This window comes from Lithobates pipiens, unplaced genomic scaffold (assembly GCF_037356315.1).
Source record: "Lithobates pipiens isolate NorthernLeopardFrog02 unplaced genomic scaffold, aLitPip1_a1.2 Scaffold_23, whole genome shotgun sequence".
Classification (NCBI taxonomy): domain Eukaryota; kingdom Metazoa; phylum Chordata; class Amphibia; order Anura; family Ranidae; genus Lithobates; species Lithobates pipiens.
In genome coordinates this window covers 109,008,516-109,030,875 of record NW_027507785.1, presented here as the reverse complement: position 1 = coordinate 109,030,875, position 22,360 = coordinate 109,008,516, and the positions used below count along the sequence as shown (strand labels likewise).

General features: G+C 41.2%; 1 protein-coding gene across 15 annotated transcripts in view; it reads left to right on the top strand.

The window, feature by feature from the left end:
* Positions 1-22,360, top strand: part of IQSEC1 (IQ motif and Sec7 domain ArfGEF 1) — a 1,458,014-nt gene that overhangs the window by 1,425,280 nt on the left and 10,374 nt on the right. For 11 of the 15 annotated variants that reach the window (XM_077452165.1, XM_077452166.1, XM_077452169.1 and 8 more), the window contains one exon: positions 21,965-22,014. The exons of 1 other annotated variant lie outside the window; for it this stretch is intronic. In XM_077452165.1, coding sequence (XP_077308291.1) covers positions 21,965-22,014 — 50 coding nt within the window. Of the gene's footprint in view, positions 1-2,657; positions 2,994-11,354; positions 13,362-13,408; positions 13,506-21,964; positions 22,015-22,360 lie in introns of those variants that run through there. 3 more of the 15 variants (XM_077452176.1, XM_077452177.1, XM_077452178.1) reach the window with 3 other exon arrangements.

The window sequence follows — 22,360 nt, the reverse complement described above, 5'->3', positions numbered from 1 at the left end:
CATAACGGCTTTGGTAGATATTGATCAAACAGGGTTTATTCCCTGCAAATCTACTGATACTAATCTGCTGAGACTATTTGACCCTTTTACAGATTGCCCATGTCATGTCCATGTCTTTGACTTGGTGCACTGGCACTATATGGCTTCTGTGCCATGCTCTATGGGTTTCAGCCCCTGATTCATGGCCTGGATCAGTGTTCTAAGGCAGCTCTTAGGACGGAAACTGGGGTTTCTTCTTTTTTTTCAGTAGGCTGTGGAACATGACAGGGGTGTTCGCTTTCTCCCTCCTTATTTGTGCTTATGATTGAGCTATCACTCTTTGGAAGTCCTTTGGGTTTGGGGCCCTGTTGGTTGGGGGGATTTGTGAGTGTACAGACCTACATGCAGAGGAGCATCTACTTTTCTTGCAGGATCCAGGCCCCACCATACAAGTGGCTGTTAAGATCTTAACTACTATTGCCACCTACTCAGGCCTTAGTTTATTGGGTGAAATCAAATGTCCTCCCTATAGATGAGGGTGCTCGGGCCCATGCCACTCCTGCCATCCCTATCCCCTGGGTCTCTTGTATCAAGTATCTTGGGATTGTAGTTACAGCTAAGGTGGCTGATTACTTAGTTCTTAATTTACAACTCTTAATTACAGTATTTAGGAGATGTTTAGAGGCATGGAGACACTTACCTCTATCCTTGCTTGGTAGGATCAATTTACTTAAAATGAAGATCCTGCCTGTAATATTATACTGGCATAACTCTCCAGTGTGAGTTCCCTGTTCCATTTTTAGTAAAATTAAAGGCTTATTTAACTAATTTTTGTGCCCATCATTCCATCCTCGTATAGGGTTTGCGGGCTGTTCAGGATCTGTTGCGTCAGGGAGGCCTTGCGTTACCAGACTTGTATAAATATTCCTTAGCAGGCCAAATGGTCTTTGCATGCCATTGGTTGTGAAAGATGATGGTGATGCAGGTACGGTTCTAGAGACGGCCATAGTAGGCTCCTTTGAGGGTCTACACCACCTGCTTTTTAGGGGCCCACTAGTGATATCCTTCACTTACAGGCTCTATGACGGTTATTATCTGTGCATGGTATAAAGTCCAGTATATTATGCAGCCTGGGGGGGTAGAGTGCTCCCCTTCTACTCCGCTCTGGTTCAGCTCACACTTGCCACATATTAGTGAAATTCCTGAACCTATAGTCTGGGCGGAGAGGGGGAATTAGGCAATTTAAGGATGTGGTTGGGAAGCGCCGTTTAATCAATTTTGATTAACTAAAATCCAAATTCCGTCTCCCAAATTGTTTTTTTTTTGCTACCTTCATTTGCGCCATCCCTTTCTTTCCCAATTTGGTAAAGACTCTATCATCTGACTTGGAGTTGTTACTGGGGACTGAGGTTTACAAGGCCTAAGCCCCTTGTAAAGTGTAGAGAGAGAGGTGTATGGTGGTGATTGGGACGATATGTGTGATTACGTCTTCCACTACCTGGTGTCGTCTAGGGACCTCGTCATTCAATTTAACTACTTCACCCCCGGAAGGTTTTACCCCCTTGCGATACCCCTGCAATACAGCACTGCATTACTTTAACTGACAATTGCGTGGTCGTGTGACACTGTACCCAAATAAAATGTATGTCATTTTTTTCCTACAAATAGAGCTTTCTTTTGGTGGTATTTGATCACCTCTGCAGTTTTTATTTTTTGCGCTATAAACAAAAAAGGAGCGACAATTGAAAAAAAAAATATTATATTTTTTACTTTCTGCTATAAAACACATCCAATAAAAAAAATGTAAAAAAAAAATGTCTTCATCAATTTAGGCCACTATGTATTCTGCTACATATGTTTGGTAAAAAAATCGCTATAAGCATATATTGGTTTGCGAAAAAGTTATTACATCTACAAACTATGGGATATTTTTATTTATTTATTTTTTTACTAATGACAGTGATTAGGAATTTTTAGCAGGACTGCAACATTTCTGTGGTCAAAACAGACACCTGACACTTTTTTGGGAACCAGTAACATTATTACAGTGATCAGTGCTAAAATTATGCACTGATACTTTACTAATGACACGGAAAGGGGTTAAACATCAGGGGTGATCAAAGGGTAAGTGTGTCCCTAGGGGGTGCTTGCTAACTGTGTGGGTGATTGTCTGACTGGATGAAGACAGAGATCCGTGTTCCTGCTTAGCAGGAACACAAGATCTCCATCTTCTTCCCTGTCAGGACAGCGATCTGCCTTGTTTACATTTGCAGACCACCATTCTGCTTCATTCAGGAATGATAACGGGTGTCCGGCGGACATTGGGTGCGCTGAACCCGCTGATTGACTCCCCCTCTGTCCAATAAGGGCACGACCCCAGTTTCTATTGCAAAAAATAACGTACAGGTACGTCATTTCGTGCAATAGAGCCGACCTGCCACAGTACATCTGCGGTAGGCGGTCCGCGATGGTTAAAACCTTACACAAAGTTTATTATACCACAGACTGGCCAAAATCTATGAATCTGATTTGGCGGATTGCTGGCTTGTAAGTACTCCTTAGCAGATTTTGAGCATATCTTCTGGCACTGCCCTGCTGTCAGGGCTGGCTTAGCCCTTCCTTCTCTGGGCTGGCTGCTCAGCTGTCGGCTAATTGCCAGCTCTCATCTCTCTCCACAGTTACCAGCTGTTCCTGATCATGCTCGTCTGACCTGCCTACTTAAAGCTGTCCAGCTCACTTCACCTCTGCCTTCGCCTTGGTCACATCACAAGAAACCATCTCCTGCGGTTCTGTTTAAAGACTGGCTTTCTGACATCCCTTCTGGCTCCTTTTCCTGCTTGCTGTTGCTCTACTTGGATCCCTGACTTCTGGCCTGGCTGATTATCCAATCTGGTTATTGAACTCTGGCCTGACTGACTACTCGATCCAGTTACTGGACTCTGGCTATGCTTTGACTATGCTTTTTCTATTTAACTTTTTATTTTTATTTAATAAACAAGTGTGATTTAATTATACTTCTGTCTCAGTCTGATTCATCGTTTCTGACACCTGCGCTGCAAGCTTTCTGGCAAGGGGTGATCCAAACCATAAAAAATATTACTGCTCTTAAAATACCAATGACTATCTCTGTATGCTTGCTTGGTATGGTGGAGCAGCTGGTGCCTCTTAGGGCACAGAGAACCTTACTTATGCCTTGTACACACGGTCCGACATTCCGACCTCAAAAACCGTCTGATTTTTTTCAGACGGATTTTATCCTAAACTGGTGTTGCATACAAACGGTTGGACAAAGTTGGTGGAAAATCCAATCGTTCGGAACGTGATGACGTTCGTTCGTTACGACGGGGCTACATTGAGGCTAGTAGCCAATGCAAAGAACAGGGAGAAGGTAGTAACCAATAGCTTTGGTCTCGTAATTTTATCTGAGCATGTGTGGCACTTTGTCCAATCGGAATTCTCTACAAATGATCGGAAAAAGTCAGATCGGATTTTTTTGTCAGAAAATTTGTGATCCTGCTCTCAAATTTTTTCCATCTGAATTTCCGACGGAAAAAGTCTAATAGAGCCCACACACGATCGGATTTTCTGACAATATAATCCGATTGAACATTTTACGTTGGAATTTACGACCATGTGTACAGGGCATTACAGTTACTTTGTTGTATGCTTTTAAAGCAAAAAAGGCAGAGGCCCTTTCCCTAACTTTTTGGAAAGCCTTCATGAACAAGACATTGCTCCTCTATAAAGCTACCTACTTATATAGAGGAGAGGAGAGGCTGTCCTTAAAAATTTGAAAAGGTATGGCATAGTTGAATTTCCAATAGCTCTGCTCTTACATGAGCCTGTCCTGGTTTGATACCTGGTCTCAGCAGCAACTCTTGTGGTTGTGGCCCCTTCCCTAACTTTTTGGAAAGCCTTCATGAACAAGACATTGCTTCTCTATAAAGCTACCTACTTATATAGAGGAGAGGAGAGGCTGTCCTTAAAAATTTGAAAAGGTATGGCATAGTTGAATTTCCAATAGCTCTGCTCTTACATGAGCCTGTCCTGGTTTGATACCTGGTCTCAGCAGCAACTCTTGTGGTTGTGGCCTAGGTGACATCTCATGCTACTGTTAATGTGATTTCATGTGATGCTTTATTGCACCCCCTTATAGGGGGTCAACATTAGTTTGCTACTATTGCGTTGGTATAGTCGAGCTTCAACATTTTGGGATGATTTTCCAAGTCTCATCTGAGTATAAGTTTGGAGGTGTTGCAACTCGGAGGGGGTGGGGGGATATGAGGTTTTTTTTTTTCATATATGTCTTTGTTTATCTAGCTGTGCCAGTGACTAACTGTTGTCATGTTTGTGATGTAACTTGTTTTGTATTGTTGTATGTGCAAAACAACTAAAAATAATTTTCCCAAAAAAAAGCATTTTCCCCAAAAAAAAGCATACATATAGGTATCAAAGCAATTGAACATAGTCCTGAACTGGACAATAGAACCATATGCATGCGGATACAATACAGATGACTGCTGATCCCACAACAGGGTCAGTCAAGTAAATACAAAGCAATTGACATAGCAGGGAAAGGTTAGGGCCAGGGAAAAGCAAGAGAAAAGGGGAGAGAGGTATGGATAACCGTTTAGAAGAAACAAAGTTATCATATTTACCAAAATAGAAAGCATCAAGTCCATATATTGCATATGAATAGACTGCACACACTGCCCACTGTTATCAAAATTTCCGTTGTATCCAGACAGGCCTTAGCCTGTCCTCAGACTTCAAGCCGTACTTCACATAGAACCATTGCCCTTCAAACGGTACAGGTGTATGTCAAGCAGGCAACCAGAATAGCACCGAGCTAAAGATTAGACATGCGCATTCGTTTTCGTCCGAATGCGTTTTTGTTCGAATTTCAGGTATTTTCGTCGTCGTTTTAACAAACAATAACGAAAGTGCAGAATCCGAAAAACGAAAGATCCGTCATAAAAAAAAGCTTTATTTTCATTTTCGTTTTGACAACAGTTCTATATAGATAGGAGATTCGACATGACGCTGACAATAACAATCTGTGTCTATCGAACCTGTGGTCGAATGTGCCTAACCTTAACTCTATTAGTTCAGGATTATTCTACATAGAGATAAAAGATTCGACATAGAGAGAAAAGATTGTTGCTGGAATTGGGTGGGGGAAGTAAAATAAAAATGATGATGATGAATGTTATTGGCTGATTGTAACCAAAGAGGAGGAGCAGTAAAATAGCTAGAACTAAGTACACACATACGATTGCTAACAGAGAGAGACACACCACTGAATCATTTCAGAAGACAATCAATTTTAGCTGGTCCGTATGTCAGAGAACCTAAATTATTTAGCAATTAAGCATAAGTACAGCAGTGAAGCAAGCTACAGTTCAACTTAACTTTTTCCTAATAATCTGCTGCTTTTGTGTTAGTGTGGTGAACCTGATAGTGATACTAGTGTTGCTAGTGTTGTGATAGCCTCAGAGGCTGCCTGTGTTGTTGGGGGGGGAGGATTTATTATTATAGATTCTATATTATAGATTGAGATTCTATATAGATTCTATATACCCTATCTTGTTACCTGTCCATTTTCTGTTTGAACTATATACATTCAACATGAATGACAAAGATTCGACAAAGCAGTGAAAAACATACAAACGTCAAATCTTTGGCTTATGGTGTCTGTCGAAAGTTGTAAGAAGATTCGACAGAGCAACTAAACTATATGGAGTCATACAGTTTAGCTGCTCCGTCGAATCTTCTTTGAACATTCGACAGAGACCATAAGCCTTCAATGACAGATTCGACCTTAATTAATTTGGATTTTTGGACAAATGCAATTTTTAACGAAAAACAAAATAAAAAAAAAAACACATTTTGGGAGTAACTAAATGTATTTTTCGGACAAAAAGAAATTCCGAAACAAAATATTTCAGTGTGCACATGTCTACTAAAGATAAGAGTCAAAGAAAAAGAAAGAAATAAGGGAAAACAAGAAGAAGGCAAAACAAAAAGTCTTTACAAATAAAGCAATCAGCGCAAATAATTCCTAAATTACCTAAAAACAAATGCAGCTAGCACAAAAAGATCATCACATAATCCAAGTAAAATGCATAAGGTAAGGTGCAGCGCAAGAACAGGTAAGTTACATTTAATTTTTTTTTTAATACTTCATTTATCATTGTATTTTTAATGTACCTGTTCTTACGCTGCACCATACCTTATGCAAAACAGAAAGTCTGGCAAGACCCCGCTCCAGGTAGCAAAGCCATGGATCCCAAATCTTCTCTAATTTAGCCTGTTTGTCTTTAAAAATACTCATTTAACATTATCCACATACCGGTACATTTCCTTTTCATAAGAGAAAGATCAATTTCTGGGGATTTTCACACAGTGGCTATCTTTTCTGCCAAGAACATATAGAAGATGAATGATTGCGTATGTTTGGGAACATCCTCCACTGTTTCAATTAGAAGAGCCAACTGAGGTCTCTTAGGGATATTTACCATAGTCACAGAAAATATGAAGGCACTTACTCGCGTCCAGAATCTCCTAACCTTAAAGTGGTTCTAAAGGCAGAAGGTTTTTTTATCTTAATGCATCCTATGCCTTAAGATAAAAAAAAAACCTTCTCTGTGCAGCAGCCCCCCTAACACTTACCTGTGCCCCATCTCAAACCAGCAACTCGCCTGTCCAGACTCTCCCTCCTCATTGACTGGGACAGCAGCCATTGGCTCCCGCTGCTGTCAAAGTCAGTGAACCGAAGAGGGGAGAGAGGAGGCGGGGCCAGGCTGCGGCTCCGTGTCTGAATGGACACACGGAACCGTGGCTTGGGTACCCCCATAATAAGTTGCTGGGGACCTCAACAGGAGGGAGGAGCCAGGAGTACCAAAGAGGGACCCGTGAAGAGGAGGCTGCTCTGTGCAAAAACCATTACATGCAGGTAAGTATGACATGTTTGTTATTTTTAAAGGAGAAAAAACAAGACTTTGGTATCACTTTAAAGCAGGCCTACCATGTATGTAGCATTGAACTTCTTGACTGCAGCCTTCAAAAGCATTGTGAAGAGACCTTTAGGATACATCTTAGATTAGCCTGGTTTGGACTAGATATGATTGGGAGACCACCTTTTAACTAGCCTTAATCGGCCGAATGTTCAAAATGCCCCAGCGTTCCAGTTTTCCTCAGAGATCTCTGTCTCCAGGTCTCACTCCCAAAGCCAGTCTATACGCAAGTTTATTAGAAGCGGCCATAAATAGCTTAATATATATAATATAAGAATTATTCCTCTTTGAGTTGTGCTCTGCAAATATCTACAGTAAAACCTTGGATTGCAAGCATAATTTGTTCCAGAAACATGCTTGTAATCCAAAGCACGTATATCAAAGCAAATTTCCCCCATAAGAAATAATAAAAACTCAAATGATTTGTTCCACAACTATTTATTCATAGGTCCTTCAGTTTATAGTCCATATAAAAAGATTATAGCAATGTGATCAGGTTATATAACCATAAAATGTCCATCCACAAATGGAAGCCTTCACAAGAGGATTAGAAGCAAAATCCATCAGGAGCTACAGAGTATAAAAGAGAAGAGAGGCGCCTCTAAGTGTAGCAATATGGTTACATTTGGCAACTCGCATGGTTGATGATTAAAGAGGCACATCTAAAGCCCCATACAAAAAATTCCGCATTCGAATCGATCGTACGATAATCGGATCGTTAGTACAGAGCTTTCGAGAGCCAATCAGGACAGTTCATCCGATATTATTCTATCGGACATGCACGGAAATTTTTTTTTGTACGATGCCAAATCGTATGATTTTCATTTAATCAGTACAGCTGTTGTTCGATAATGCAATGCAAATACATTACAACACGTGACATAACTTCCGAATTTTTATTCTGTCATCCGAGAATTTTCGTGAGTTTAGTAAATTCATCCGATTCGACAAAAAAACGGACGATGATTCGTCTGATAATCTCATTGTGTATACGGGGCATTAGTATGCAGGCATCCGGGGTAAAGCTGTCCACATAGACCATCCTCCGCAACACTGGCTCTCACCGATGTCAGTCAGCAATCGTGACCGGAAAGACTACACTGCAGTAGAGCGATTTGAAAGCGAGGCCTGAACCCCTCGTGGTTCGCAGAGTGAAAGGGATGACGTCGATGGCGGTGAGGAGGATGGTTTATGTGGACACCTTTACCCCGGATTCCTGCATACTTAGATGTGCCTCTTTTAATCATCAACCATGTGAGTTGCTAAATGTTGTGCCTTCATTAAATGTAACCATATTGTTGCACTTAGAGGTGCCTCTCTTTTCTTTTATACTCAGTTGTGACATGACGCTACTTGTCATTTATGTTAAAAACTTTGCTGGTCTTGCAAAACACTCTCAAACCAAGTTACTGTCAAACCAAGGTTTTACTGTATTTTCGAGACAGTCTGCATAGTAATATAAGCCGCTACAGATGTTACATTTTGGCGAGCATTAGACTGTTTAAGGCTACAAGTACTTTTGGCTGTTGGAAGCAAAACAACAGACTCTTTATAATAATTAAGACCATAATCTAATTCCTTACATTTTCTGTTATCTGACTCTACTATTCACTACCAGTTTATTTGCCCTACTAGCCAGACAAAATATCAAAACAATTCAATGCACATCTTACAGCTATGAACCTTAGATGATGGTGGGTACTTAGGTGAACTTACGGTTGGAGCAGTCAAGCATTCCAAAAATTCAGTCACAATCAATCAATGATTCTTACTCTGAATGGTCTAAGGTTATTAGTGGTGTACACCAAGGTTCAGTGCTGAGACCCTTACTTTTTATTACCTTTATAAATGATATAGGGTTTGGGATTAAAAGTACCATTTCAGTCTTTGCAGATGACACTAAGCTATGCAGTGGGATAACATCCTTACAGGATGTCTCCAATTTACAAGCTGACCTCAATGTGCACTAATTGGGCGACTATGTGGCAGATGAGGTTTAATGTTGATAAATGTTAAGTTATAGTAAGGGGGCTAAGGATATGCATGTATCAGACATATTAGAAGGAGTACAGCTGGGGGAATCCATAGTGGAGAAGGATCTTGGGGTTTTGGTAGACCATAAGCTCAATAATGCAATGCCAAGCTGCGGTTTCCCAAGCAAGCAAAGTCCTTTCTTGTATTAAGAGAGGTATGGACTCCAGAGAGAGAGATATAATTTTGCCCCTGTACAAATAATTAGTAAGATCTCATCTGGAATATTCAGTTCAGTTTTGGGCACCAGTTCTCAAAAAGGATATAGGGGAACTGGAGAAAATGCAGAGAAGGGCAACCAAACTGATAAGAGGCATGGAGGAACTTGGCTATGAGGAAAGATTAGAGGAACTGAATTTATTCTCTCTTGAGAAGAGGAGATTAAGGGGGGGATGTGATCAACATGTACAAATATATAAGGGGTCCATATAGGGAACTTGGTGTTGAGTTATTCACTGTGAAGTGGAATTTCAGTAATTTTTTTCATCTTTCAGTCTATTAAATCTTCTGCCCTTGTTGGGTTAACTTTGAAAATTAAAAAAAAAAATTCTGCCAGTAAATACCTTATACAGCCCAAGTACTTAGGCGTTCTTAAACAACAAATTTCCAAAAACACCCACGCTTTATGCTCTGCCTAAGAGTCACAAGAACATGATCCACCCCCTGGGGCAACCCATCATCTCTGGTAATGGATGCCTCACAGAGGCTGCTAGTAAAGTGGTGGATGATTATCTCTGCCCCCATGTGGAGGCATTAATCTCATACATGAGACACCATGGATCTTTTAAAAACTTTAGATGGGATGCATAGCCCTGAAGGGGCCTTTTTGGTGGCAATAGATGTGGAGGCCCTCTACAACTCCATGCCCCATGATATGGGGGTTGGTGTTATGGAGGGCTTAATTTCAGAACGTGAGAGAACATCTGGACCATATAACAGATTCATTCTTGAGCTTCTCCATTTCATATTGACGAATAATGTTTTTCTCTTTGGTGGCTCCCACTACCTCCAGGTGTAAGGGGTGGCGATGGGGACTAAAATTTGGCCTTTTATTGATGACATTTTCTTTATATGGACAGGAACACAAAACGAATTGTTCATCTTTTTTGAAACCCTCAAACTAAAGGAGTTTAATCTAAAATTTACATTGGATTTTCATCAGGAAACCATGACCTTTTTGGATAGCACTATTTGTGAGTGAAGATGGCAGTCTTGGATCTACACTATTCCTGAAGTCCTCTGCGGGAAATTCTATCCTGCATGCAGATAGCTCTCACCCCACTCCATTGGTGATGAGCATTCCTTTAAGTCAATATTTGAGGATAAGGAGGAACCGCCACAGAGATATGGATTTTGAAAAGGAGGCAAAAAAGCGTTACAGCTACGCCTTCAAGGAAGAGGATACAGAAAAAAATTTCTTAAAAAGGCCTATGGTCAAGCCAAAAATCAAAACAGGATGCATTTGATTCATGGTAAAAAAAAACCCAAAGAAACAGGAGTTGGGGTAAGACTGATTACCGCTTCTCAGGTCAACATAAACAAATTTGTGAGATAATGAAAAAATATTGGTATCGTTTAATGGCCGATGAGAAAGCATCAAAACATCTAAAAACCTACCCCAAGATAACCTTTAGAAGATCAAGGTAAACGAGAGATGATCTGGTTCACAGCTATTATCAATCTAAAACAACAAATAAGAACAAAATCAAGGGAACATTCCCTTGTGGAAAGTGCAATTTCTGAAGATTTATTCATGAAGCCCAGGAACTCGCACTACCCCATGGACATATATTTAAACCTAGACTTTTAGCCAATTGTCAATCCATAGGAGTGGTGCACATTATGCTATGTGACTGTGGAGCATTTTATGTGGGAAAGACGAAAAGACCATTTTTCCATTGTATACGTGATCATGTTTCTTTGGTTTCTAGATCAAGAATGGAGACACCCATTAGTAGACACATGGGTTTATTCCATAAATTTAATTTGTCGAAAATGCACTTTTTTACGCTCGAATATTTGCCACTAAATGAAAGAGGAGGGGATAATAACAGGCTCTTGCTCCAGCAGGAAGCTCGCTGGATTCACAGCCTGTCAGCTTTGAAACCCCCAGGATTAAATGATGCCTTCAGTTATAAGCCATTTTTGTAAATTACTTAGCCCTCTAAACTCCACTTTGGTTCGCCTTGCTCAATCCATCCCAATAGATGGATTTTTATCCATCTATGCTAACAAAGCTATCAAAATAATTGGTGCCATTTCAAATACTATTTCAAATATATTGACTCCTGTACTGCTTTTAATTTTATATTTTTTTGTACATTTCAGGCCCAGACGAAAATTCCTGAATTTAATAAATCAGGGATTGGACCCTATATGGAGTCCCATCTACCTGTAAAAAAAGGACATGTAAAGTGAGTCTACATTATGGAGTTCTGACTTTAGCAACTACATGGACACCCCAGGCACTTGTTCACAGGGTTCTTGACCTATCACCTTCATTGGAATTTGAGCCCTAGATGTCATTTGGTGCCGGCCTATGGGGAAATGCTACAACCGTGATGATCGGATAGTACTCTATACTCTGTATTTTTTCTTTCCCTTCCTTCCCTGTGACTCTGAGGGGCGGGCCAAAGTTCTTTCGATCAGTCCCCCATTGTGTCAAATGGGCAGAGGATTTTCCAAGATAGTGGTGTGCGTTTTCACGACGAGCATATGTTGTCACATCCGCTGTCTTGGATCCATGCTTGCGCAGTGACACCGCCAATACGTCTGAACCCTGATGATGACGTCAGATGCCGGCGGGACGGGGAGAAAGAACACCTGGCATTTCACAATTACTTCTGACGGAGGTTATGTGAGAGAAGTTGTTAGCCTCTTCTCTCCCTCCTGACTACTTCTTTCTGCTTCTAATCCTGGACTCGTAAGTACAGAAAAATTTACCGTTTAGCTATAGGGACTAACATATGGACAAGTGAGCCACTGTTGTCAGTTTGAGGAGGCTACATTTGTCAGCACCGGACAGGAGTTTACAGTGTATGTTTGGCCCTGATTGCTGATTAGTTTTTTGTTTACTTGTGCCTTATGAATGAATTACTTATATAATATACACATCATATACAACTCCATTTTTGATTTTCCTTTATAGGACTGATTCACTGAAAGGCTATCTCTGAGCCTCTAAATATATGCTATTATTATTATATTATATTATTTCCTCCCCCTTACGTGCCCCTTCGCCTGACTTCTCTGTCAAGATCAATGGCACATCTATCAGTCCGTCCCCACATGCCAGGGTGCTAGGGGTAACCTTAGACTCCGAACTGTCCTTTCAGGCCCACACACAAGCCCTGTCCAAATCATGCCACTTTAGCCTCCGCAACATTTCCAGAATACGCCCCTTTTTAACTAATGACACCACCAAGCTTCTAATTCACTCCCTGGTCATCTCTCGCCTCGACTACTGCAACTCCCTCCTCGTTGGATTACCTTTACATAGACTATCCCCCCTTCAGTCCATAATGAATGCCGCTGTCAGACTCATCCACATTACCAGCCATTCAGTGTCCTCCACCCCTCTCTGCCAATCCCTGCACTGGCTTCCACTCACCCAACGAATAAAATTCAAAGTACTAACAATAATTTACAAAGCCATCCATAACTCTGCCCCTAGTTACATCACTAACCTAGTCCCAAAATACCAACCAAGCCGCTCTCTTCGGTCATCCCAAGACCTCCTGCTCTCTAGCTCCCTTGTCACCTCCAGGATTTCTCCAGAGCTTCTCCCATCCTTTGGAACTCCCTACCCCAATCTGTGCGACTGTCCCCTAATCTACCCATCTTTAGACGATCCCTGAAAACCCTTCTCTTCAAAGAAGCCTATCCTGCTTCTAACTAACACTGTTTTACTTCCTCCATCAGCTCATCACCCCACAGCTATTACCTTTTGTATCAATTGCCCCTTCCTTTTTAGATTGTAAGCTCTAACGAGCAGGGCCCTCTGATTCATCTTGTGCCAAATTGTAATGTAACTGTAATGTCTGCCCTCATGTTCTAAAGCGCTGAGCAAATTGTTGGCGCTATATAAAACCTGTATAATAATAATAATAATATACAAACAGTGAGATTTCCCACTGCAGAATATTTTTCCCTTTTAATGCGGGCAGCTTCCTGTTATTCAGGAAAAATCCAACTGCTGATTGGCTCTCATTAATTCCAGCATCTTTTGACTTCATTTCTTTTGAAATGAGGAAATTCATTGGTCGGATTTGATATATCCAGATGACTAAGGTAATTTCTTACATTTGGACAAATTAGTTATGTCTATATTAAATATTAGTGTTACTGTACCTAACGGTATCTAAAATAATTCCTTTATATAGTTTTAAAGAAGCCTTCTCTCCCTATGGTTGCAACATTTGGTCTTAACCCAGATTTTGGAAGATTTATTTGATCATCTCAAGACTTGATTTTAGATTGGTAGGTTTTCTTCTCGGCCTGATAATAATTCATATGTAAATTAATTACTGTAATTATATTGCAACAATTCTATTGTTATCAATGATGTTAATATCATGTATTCTCTTTGCTTTATTAAACTTCATGCAGCACTATAAAGAAGCTCCTTTAGATCAAAACATGTTGCAATGCTGTATTAAATTTATACAATTGATTAATGAATGTCATTTTTAAATATTGTTAATCCAATAAAATATATTAAAAAAAAAATATATATATATATATATTGTTTTTTTAATTGGCACCTTAAAAGTCCCACTTCATGTATCCTTGAAAACCTTATACAGCCCACTTCCTGTTTTTCGTCTGGGCTTATGATATCATGCACAGCTCCCTCTTTCACTGTTGTGAGAGTTTGCCAAGAAGGGAGGGGGGAGGGGGTGAGTCATAAGAAGGCCAATGGAAGCTGCAGGGCTGGAGGTGTGCCTGTGTGTGTCTGTGTAAATCCAGGAATTGAACAGGCAGCAGCTTCAGCTGCCCACAATTAAAATGGATGCAGCCAGACTTAGTGGAGGGAGATTTTTACAGAATCACAGTATGTATAAAATAATATGCAAAGTGGTTGGAGGGAAGCTTCAGAATCGCAAAGATGTTTTTATACAAATTATGTGAGCAGGCGGCAGTTTCTCTTAAGGTCTTCACAGAGGTCAAGGGGGCACGCTTTATGTCTAGAGGAAAAAAGATTTAATCTCCAAATACGGAAAGGTTTCTTCACAGTAAGAGCTGTGAAAATGTGGAATAGACTCCCTCCAGAGGTGGTTCTGGCCAGCTTAGTAGATTGCTTTAACCACTTTCAGACCGGACCATTTTGCTGGTAAATGACCAGAGGTCTTTTTACACTTTGGCACTGCGCTGCTTTAACTGGTAATTGCGCGGTCATGCAATGTTGTACCCAAACAAAATTTGCGTCCTTTTCTTCCCACAAATAGAGCTTTCTTTTGATGGTATTTGATTGCCTCTGCGATTTTTATTTTTTTTTGCGATATAAACGTAAAAAGACCGCAAATTTTGAAAAAAAATGATATTTTCTACTTTTTGTTATTAGAAAAATCCAATAAACTCAATTTTAGTCATACATTTAGGCCAAAATGTATTCAGCCACATGTCTTTGGTAAAAAAAAAGTCAATAATTGTATATTTATTGGTTTGCGCAAAAGTTGTCACATCTACAAACTAAGGTACGTTTTCTGGAATTTACGCAGCTTTTAGTTTACGACTGCCTATCTCATTTCTTGAGGTGCTAAAATGGCAGGGCAGTACAAAACCCCCCCAAATGACCCCATTTTGGAAAGTAGACCCCCTAAGGAAATTGATAAGAGGCATGTTGAGCCCATTGAATATTTTATTTTTTTGCCTCAAGCGATTGAATAATGACAAAAAATTTTTTTTTTTTTTTTTTTACACAAAGTTGTCACTAAATGATATATTGCTCACACATGCTATGGGCGTATGTGAAATGACACCCCAAAATAAATTCTGCTGCTTCTCCTGAGTACGGGGATACCACATATGTGGGACTTTTTGGGAGCCTAGCCGCGTACGGGGCCCCGAAAACCAAGCACCGCCTTCAGGCTTTCTAAGGGCGTAAATTTTTGAGTTCACTTCTCACTACCTATTACAGTTTTGAAGGCCATAAAATACCAAGATGGCACAAAACCCCCACAAATGACCCCATTTTAGAAAGTAGACACCCCAAGCTATTTGCTGAGAGGCATGTTGAGTTCATGGAATATTTTATATTTTGCCACAAGTTGCGGGAAAATTACAAACTTTTTTTTTTTTTTCACAAAGTTGTCACTAAATGATATATTGCTCATGCATGCCATGGGCATATGTGAAATGACACCCCAAAATAAATTCTGCTGCTTCTCCTGAGTACGGGGATACCACATATGTGGGACTTTTTGGGAGCCTAGCCGCGTACGGGGCCCCGAAAACCAAGCACCGCCTTCAGGCTTTCTAAGGGCGTAAATTTTTGAGTTCACTTCTCACTACCTATTACAGTTTTGAAGGCCTTAAAATGCCAAGATGGCACAAAACCCCCACAAATGACCCCATTTTAGAAAGTAGACACCCCAAGCTATTTGCTGAGAGGCATGTTGAGTCCATGGAATATTTTATATTTTGCCACAAGTTGCGGGAAAATTACAAACTTTTTTTTTTTTTTTTTTTTTTTCACAAAGTTGTCACTAAATGATATATTGCTCACGCATGCCATGGGCATATGTGAAATGACACCCCAAAATAAATTCTGCTGCTTCTCCTGAGTACGGGGATACCACATATGTGGGGCTTTTTGGGAGCCTAGCCGCGTACGGGGCCCCGAAAACCAAGCACCGCCTTCAGGCTTTCTAAGGGCGTTACAGTTTTGAAGGCCATAAAATGCCAAGATGGCACAAACCCCCCCCAAATGACCCCATTTTGGAAAGTAGACACCCCTAAATTTAGGGGTACACTAGTGAGACTAGGTAATAAATGGCGGGTGCCCTGAAACTATAAAAAAATAACTAACCAACCAGCGTCATCTGTAACAGTTATATGGTGATCACTGGTGAAAGGGTTAACTAGGGGGCAATCAGGGGGCTTTATGCGGTAGTATATGGGGGTCCCTGGCGCTATAAAAAGCTGCAGCGAACCTAAATACCTACCTGCCTAACTAGCGTCACCTGTGACACTAATACAGCGATCAGAAAAACGATCGCTTATTAGGCTGGGTTCACACTGGAGCGATGCGGGAACGCCGCGAATGCGCGGCGGGTTCCCGCATCGCATGCCTCCCGGCGGCAGTTCACACTGCCCTATGCGAACTGCTGGGAGTGTCAGTGAAATGTTACTGACACCCCCAGATCAGTTCGCATATCGCAGTGCGATCTGCAAACTCGGATCGCATGGTGTGAACACCCATGCGATCCGATTCTGCTGCGGGCCAAAAAAAGGGTCCCGTGCGAATTTGCGGCGGGTGCGCCGGGTGTGGCGGGTGCGGCGGGTGCGGCGAATGGCTGAACTCGAATCGCACAGAGATCGGATGTGATTTGCACTGCAGTGCGGTGCGAATCACATCCGTTCTCATAAACCGCTGCAATGTGAACCCAGCCTTAGTGACACTGGCGACGGGGGTTGATCACGGGGTTAAACCTTTATTGGGGGGGTTAGGGGGGTACCTTAGAACTAAAGGTGGCTAACCCTAACTGCCCTAACAGTTATTAGTCACAAATGACACCCGCCGGGTGATCAGGGGGATAAACCTTTATTAGGTAATAAATGGCGGGTGCCCTGAAACTATAAAAAAATAACTAACCAACCAGCGTCACCTGTAACAGTTATATGGTGATCACTGGTGAAAGGGTTAACTAGGGGGCAATCAGGGGGCTTTATGCGGTAGTATATGGGGGTCCCTGGCGCTATAAAAAGCTGCGGCGAACCTAAATACCTACCTGCCTAACTAGCGTCACCTGTGACACTAATACGGCGATCAGAAAAATGATCGCTTATTAGGCTGGGTTCACACTGGAGCGATGCGGAAACGCAGCGAATCCGCGGCGGGTTCCCGCATCGCATGCCTCCCGGCGGCAGTTCACACTGCCCTATGCGAACTGCTGGGAGTGTCAGTGAAATGTTACTGACACCCCCAGATCAGTTCGCATATCGCAGTGCGATCTGCAAACTCGGATCGCGTGGTGTGAACACCCATGTGATCCGATTCTGCTGCGGGCCAAAAAAAGGGTCCCGTGCGAATTTGCGGCGGGTGCGGCGGGTGCGGCGGGTGCGGCGAATGGCTGAACTCGAATCGCACAGAGATCGGATGTGATTTGCACTGCAGTGCGGTGCGAATCACATTCGTTCTCATAAACCGCTGCAATGTGAACCCAGCCTTAGTGACACTGGCGACGGGGGGTGATTACGGGGTTAAACCTTTATTGGGGGGGTTAGGGGGGTACATTAGAATTAAAGGGGGCTAAGTCTAACTGCCCTAACAGTTATTACAGTCACAAATGACACCAATGCAAAAAAAAAAAAAATTACATTGGTGTCACTGTGACTGGGGGGCAGGGGTAATTGGGGGGGTGATCGGGGGGTAAAGGGGGGGTGTGAGTGTGCCTGGCATGTTCTACTGTGTGTGTAGAGTGTTGGTGCAACTCACCGATCCGCTCTCCTCCGTGTCGGAACGAAAAATACCGACACGGAGGAGAGAATACATCACTTCCTCTCCTGTGATGTCACGGGGGATTTCTATTCGTCGGGAGCGATCGCGAGGGGGTGGCCATGAATGAATGGCCGCCCCCTCGTCCCGGATCGCTCCCGGACGAAAACCGACCGCCGCAGGCACCGGGCGGGGGCCCGATCGGGCCCCCGACCCGCGGGAGGCAAGGGACGTACATGTAAGCCCTTATGCCTGCCCGTGCCATTCTGCCGACGTACATCGGCGTGCGGCGGTCGGCAACTGGTTAAAAAAGGCCTGAATTCTTTCCTTAATGTACATCATATAACTGGGTACTGACATTTATAGGAAAAGTTGATCCAGGGAAAATCTGCTTGCCTCTCGGGGGGATTAGGAAGGAGCTGTAGCAAATTGGATCATACTTTGCTTGAGTTTTTCGCCTTCCTTTGGATCAACTGTGGATGAAGGATTGCGTATACAGGATTGTATGATTTATTTATTTATTTTTATTTATTGTTTGAACTAGATGGACTTGATCCTTTTTCCAACTCAGTGTTTCTGTTTTTAAATACAGCTGGATAAAACAAAAAACTGTGTCTGTCTATGTCTTCATTTTAGGCTGCAAAGCAACAAAATGTGATTATTTTAAAGGGGGGTAATTATTTTCTATACCCACTGTATCTAGCTTCTTATATGGAGACATTCAGGTCTTTGACATTTTTAGCTGATGCCTGATAAATGTAGGAGAAATGGAGTTTGCTGCAAGTTGGCCCAATATAATGCTTCAGCAACAAATCGGCCATTTAGTGACGCCTCCAAATGGTGATAATGTCCACATTTCTCCATTTGATTTTTTTTTTATTTGGCTATGGTGCAAGATTAGCTTTTTATGCATTCAGATTGGTGAACAGATAACTTTGGTACAGTACTTCATTAAAACTGCCCTACTTTTCTGTAAGGATGCCCTGAATTAGAGTGTGGAAAATGCCCTTTCTTTCATTGAATGTTCAATCTGCATATTTGAAACCCTCTTTCGTGGTCAGGAAAATGGATGTAGGAAAGTCTGAATTTACAGATGAATAAAGTACCCGATACCATTTTTGATAGAGGAACAATTAGTGATCAGCCTTCTTGAATGCAGCCCCTGATTACCCCCTTGTACACCTTCAGGTACATCCAAGGGGTAATATGCCTTGTGGGAGACATTGCATATTTGTGGTCATGCTTCAGTCAGCAAATCAGTGTTTACAAAATGATTTTGGGTGATCATAATCTCCTGGTTTTAATACACAGGGCACATAAGGAATCACAATTTTTGTTGAATGCTCACATTAAGGCTACTTTCACACTGGTGCTTTGCAGGCACTTCAGCAGCGCTGCCGATTGGTTTCAATGGCAGGGGCAGTTAAGGAGCAGTGTATACACCGCTCCCGCACCACCCCAAAGATGCAGCTTGCAGGACTTTTTTTTTTCCATCCTGCAAGCGCACCGCCCCAGTGTGAAAGCACTTGGGCTTTCACATTGGGGCTGCAGAAGAGGCAGTTTACAGGTGCTATTTTTAGCGCACAAATGCCTGTAAAATGCCTCAGTGTGGAAGTAGCCTATGTAATGCAGCGTACACACGTGCGGAATGTCCAACAGAAAAAGGCCGACAGAATCTTTTCATCGTATATTCTGATCATGTATATGCCCTATCTGACTTTTTTTTCTGAAAAATTCTGATGGACCTAGAAATAGAACATGTTTTAAATATTTCCGATGGAACCAATTCCTATCGGGAAAACCGCTCATCTGTATGCTGTTCCAGCAGACCAAAAAACACGCATGCTCTGAAGCAAGTACGAGATGGAGGCTATTGTTCCTGGCTATTGAACTTCCTTTTTCTAGTGCCGTAGTACGTGTTGTACGTCACTGCATTGTTAAGGATCGGACTTTGGTGTGATCGCGTGTACGCACGACAGTTTCAGCGGAACTCCGCCGGAAAAACCTTCTGAGTTTATTCTGATAGGAAAACCGGTCGTGTGTATGCGGCATAACTCTTATTGCCTACACACAGCAAAGCTTTGTTTTAGTGATATCTTTGTAATATTAATTGTTAGTTGTGTTAGGAATTTTTGTACTTACAATATGATGATCATTTTAAGAATGCCTATTTAGAATTCACCAAAAGTTGGACTTAATACTGCTAAGTGTGCTATAGGAAAAATATAGAATGATTATAACATTTTTATAATAACACAACATAAGTATTTCATTAACATTCTCAAAGTATATTATTTTAGTACATTTAGCACATTTTTAGATTGGGATATATCACTTACTATATCAATATATATATCAATATATATATATATATATATATATATATATATATATATATATATATATATATCAATATATATATATATCAATATATATATATATCAATATATATATATATATCAATATATATATATATATATGTATATATATATCTGTAATTCCGTATATACCTGTAGTTACTTACTGTATATCTGTAGTCTCATTGAAGGACCTGTATCCAGGCATGTGCATAGCTAGAAAAATAGTGCCTCAGTCACATTATCATAGAGACATTGACAATTATTACCTGTTGTCTCTCAAATTTGTGCAATTGTGCTTGCCGAAAATAAGAAATCAGAAGGAAGTCTATTTGTAGAATGTATTTGTCCTGAGAAATTTGGACAATCTCAAAGAATGTTTGCTCATTTTAGTACAGGTTTTGGCAAGTCAATAATTATGTTAAAAATAACCCTTAGTTCTTATTTTAAAAAACATGTCTTAAATTGTGTGTGTCATCTGTTCAGAATGTAAGTTTTAAAGTGCATAACAGAGAATTTAAGTAATACTGTCATTGGTTGTTAAAAGGAACAGAAGCACTTTTCCATGTGGCGCTTACAGTCGCTTTTACATATAAACACATATTCAAATTTCATCAATTTAAAACTATGGCCTAGTTAAAAGGTCAATAAACACAAAAGTAGTATTGCAGCTTTGGGCTAATTTGCCTTTTTGGGTTTTTTTGTTAATCTTTTGCGGGTTCTTTGGCAAAATCCCATATCACCCCACATAGTATTGCCATAGTTTAGGGTCTTGTTCTCCTCGTTGCATTTTTTATTCGTGTTATGGATAATGCAGCATGAGTAGTGAAGCTTCAGGACAAAGTAGCAGTGTCAGGAACTCTGCTGGAGAGAACTCTCCTCTGGAGATCCCAAGAAATGTACAGTCAGAGTGATTCAGCCAACCAGAGACCTCTTAACTAGATAAATAAAAAGAACACCCTGCAGTAGGTGTAATAAAAACTAAAACATAATGTATATGAAAAAAGAGATGTTTCATTTCCATTCATTGCATCACTAATCATCCAGTGTCATTTTGCAGCCTTTAATTTCTTGCTCAGAAACGGCAAAACCCATGCAAGTAAGCTACTTTGTGTTGGCAATGCTAGTTTAGCCGCATTACCCATAGCCCAGGCTCTGGATTGTGCTCCTAGCTCTTATTCCGCTGATGTAGAGATATTAGATCACAAGCAGATGTTCCATTTCTCATACTCTGCTAGAATTTGTGTAAATTTCTTATTTTCTCACCTTTTGAGTTTATCTACTCCAATCTGAAAAGATATTTCAGACTTAACACTATTTATAGTGGTTAAATGTCTAATCATTATATAAAGAACCCATGTGAGTAAACTAAATGTTTGACATTTTAGAGAAAAAGATGTGGCCTTTTCATTTCATGTAACAAAGTTAATGTAAATAGTTTTTTTAGACTGAGGAGAGGTCAGGAACACCACATCTTTAGCCAACTTCATTCCAGTGAGTTATTCTGGAAGATCATATTTACTAGATGGTTTTATTCCACAAGACCATTTGACCTATGGTTTACCACTGAGTGGAGTTTAGGTATACTGCGCTTTCCCACTGGCTGTTAAATGTCTGTTTCCGTTATGCTGTGTCAATAATCCTTCTGTGAGTATGCTAGTTGGCAAAGCATGCTGGGAACTGGGAACCCCCAACTGCTGGAGAAACCAGCATGCCTATAACACCACTTGTGGAGTAATAGGTCTTGTAGCACTGAAACTCTGGTGAAATATGAAGACATTCCACAGGCATTAAGAGGACAGCAGATGTATCAAGTTGCCTTACTTTAGAGAGTAAATGAGCAGGCTGTCAGTCAGGGGAAGGCTTGTGTTTCCCAGCTGTTGTGTCGATGTCTAATCTATGGTATTGCATGTCCTGGGCAGGCAAGCGTGGGCGGCGCAGCAGTGCAGGATCGCTAGACAGCAATATGGAAGTAAGTAGGATGCCTAGCTGGATGTGATATGCATTTGATACCTTTCCTTTCACTTGAACACTTTTTTGTTCCTCTGTATTCTGCTTGCCTCAGATATTGCATGCCTGGGATTCTCACTCTGTATCTTCCAAACGAGACAAACCAACCTTTTATGATTCTGTGGGGACACGACTGCTGCTTGTGGCTCTATGTAATACTCCTATTGGCTCCTTGTAGCATGTCTCCACCACACATGACTGTCTGCTTCCTCCTCACAGTGGCTCTGCACCACTCAGCTGGCTGCTAACACTCTCCCTTCACTATCTTATACTTCTAACGCAGCTCTTGACTGTCTTATGCCTATATG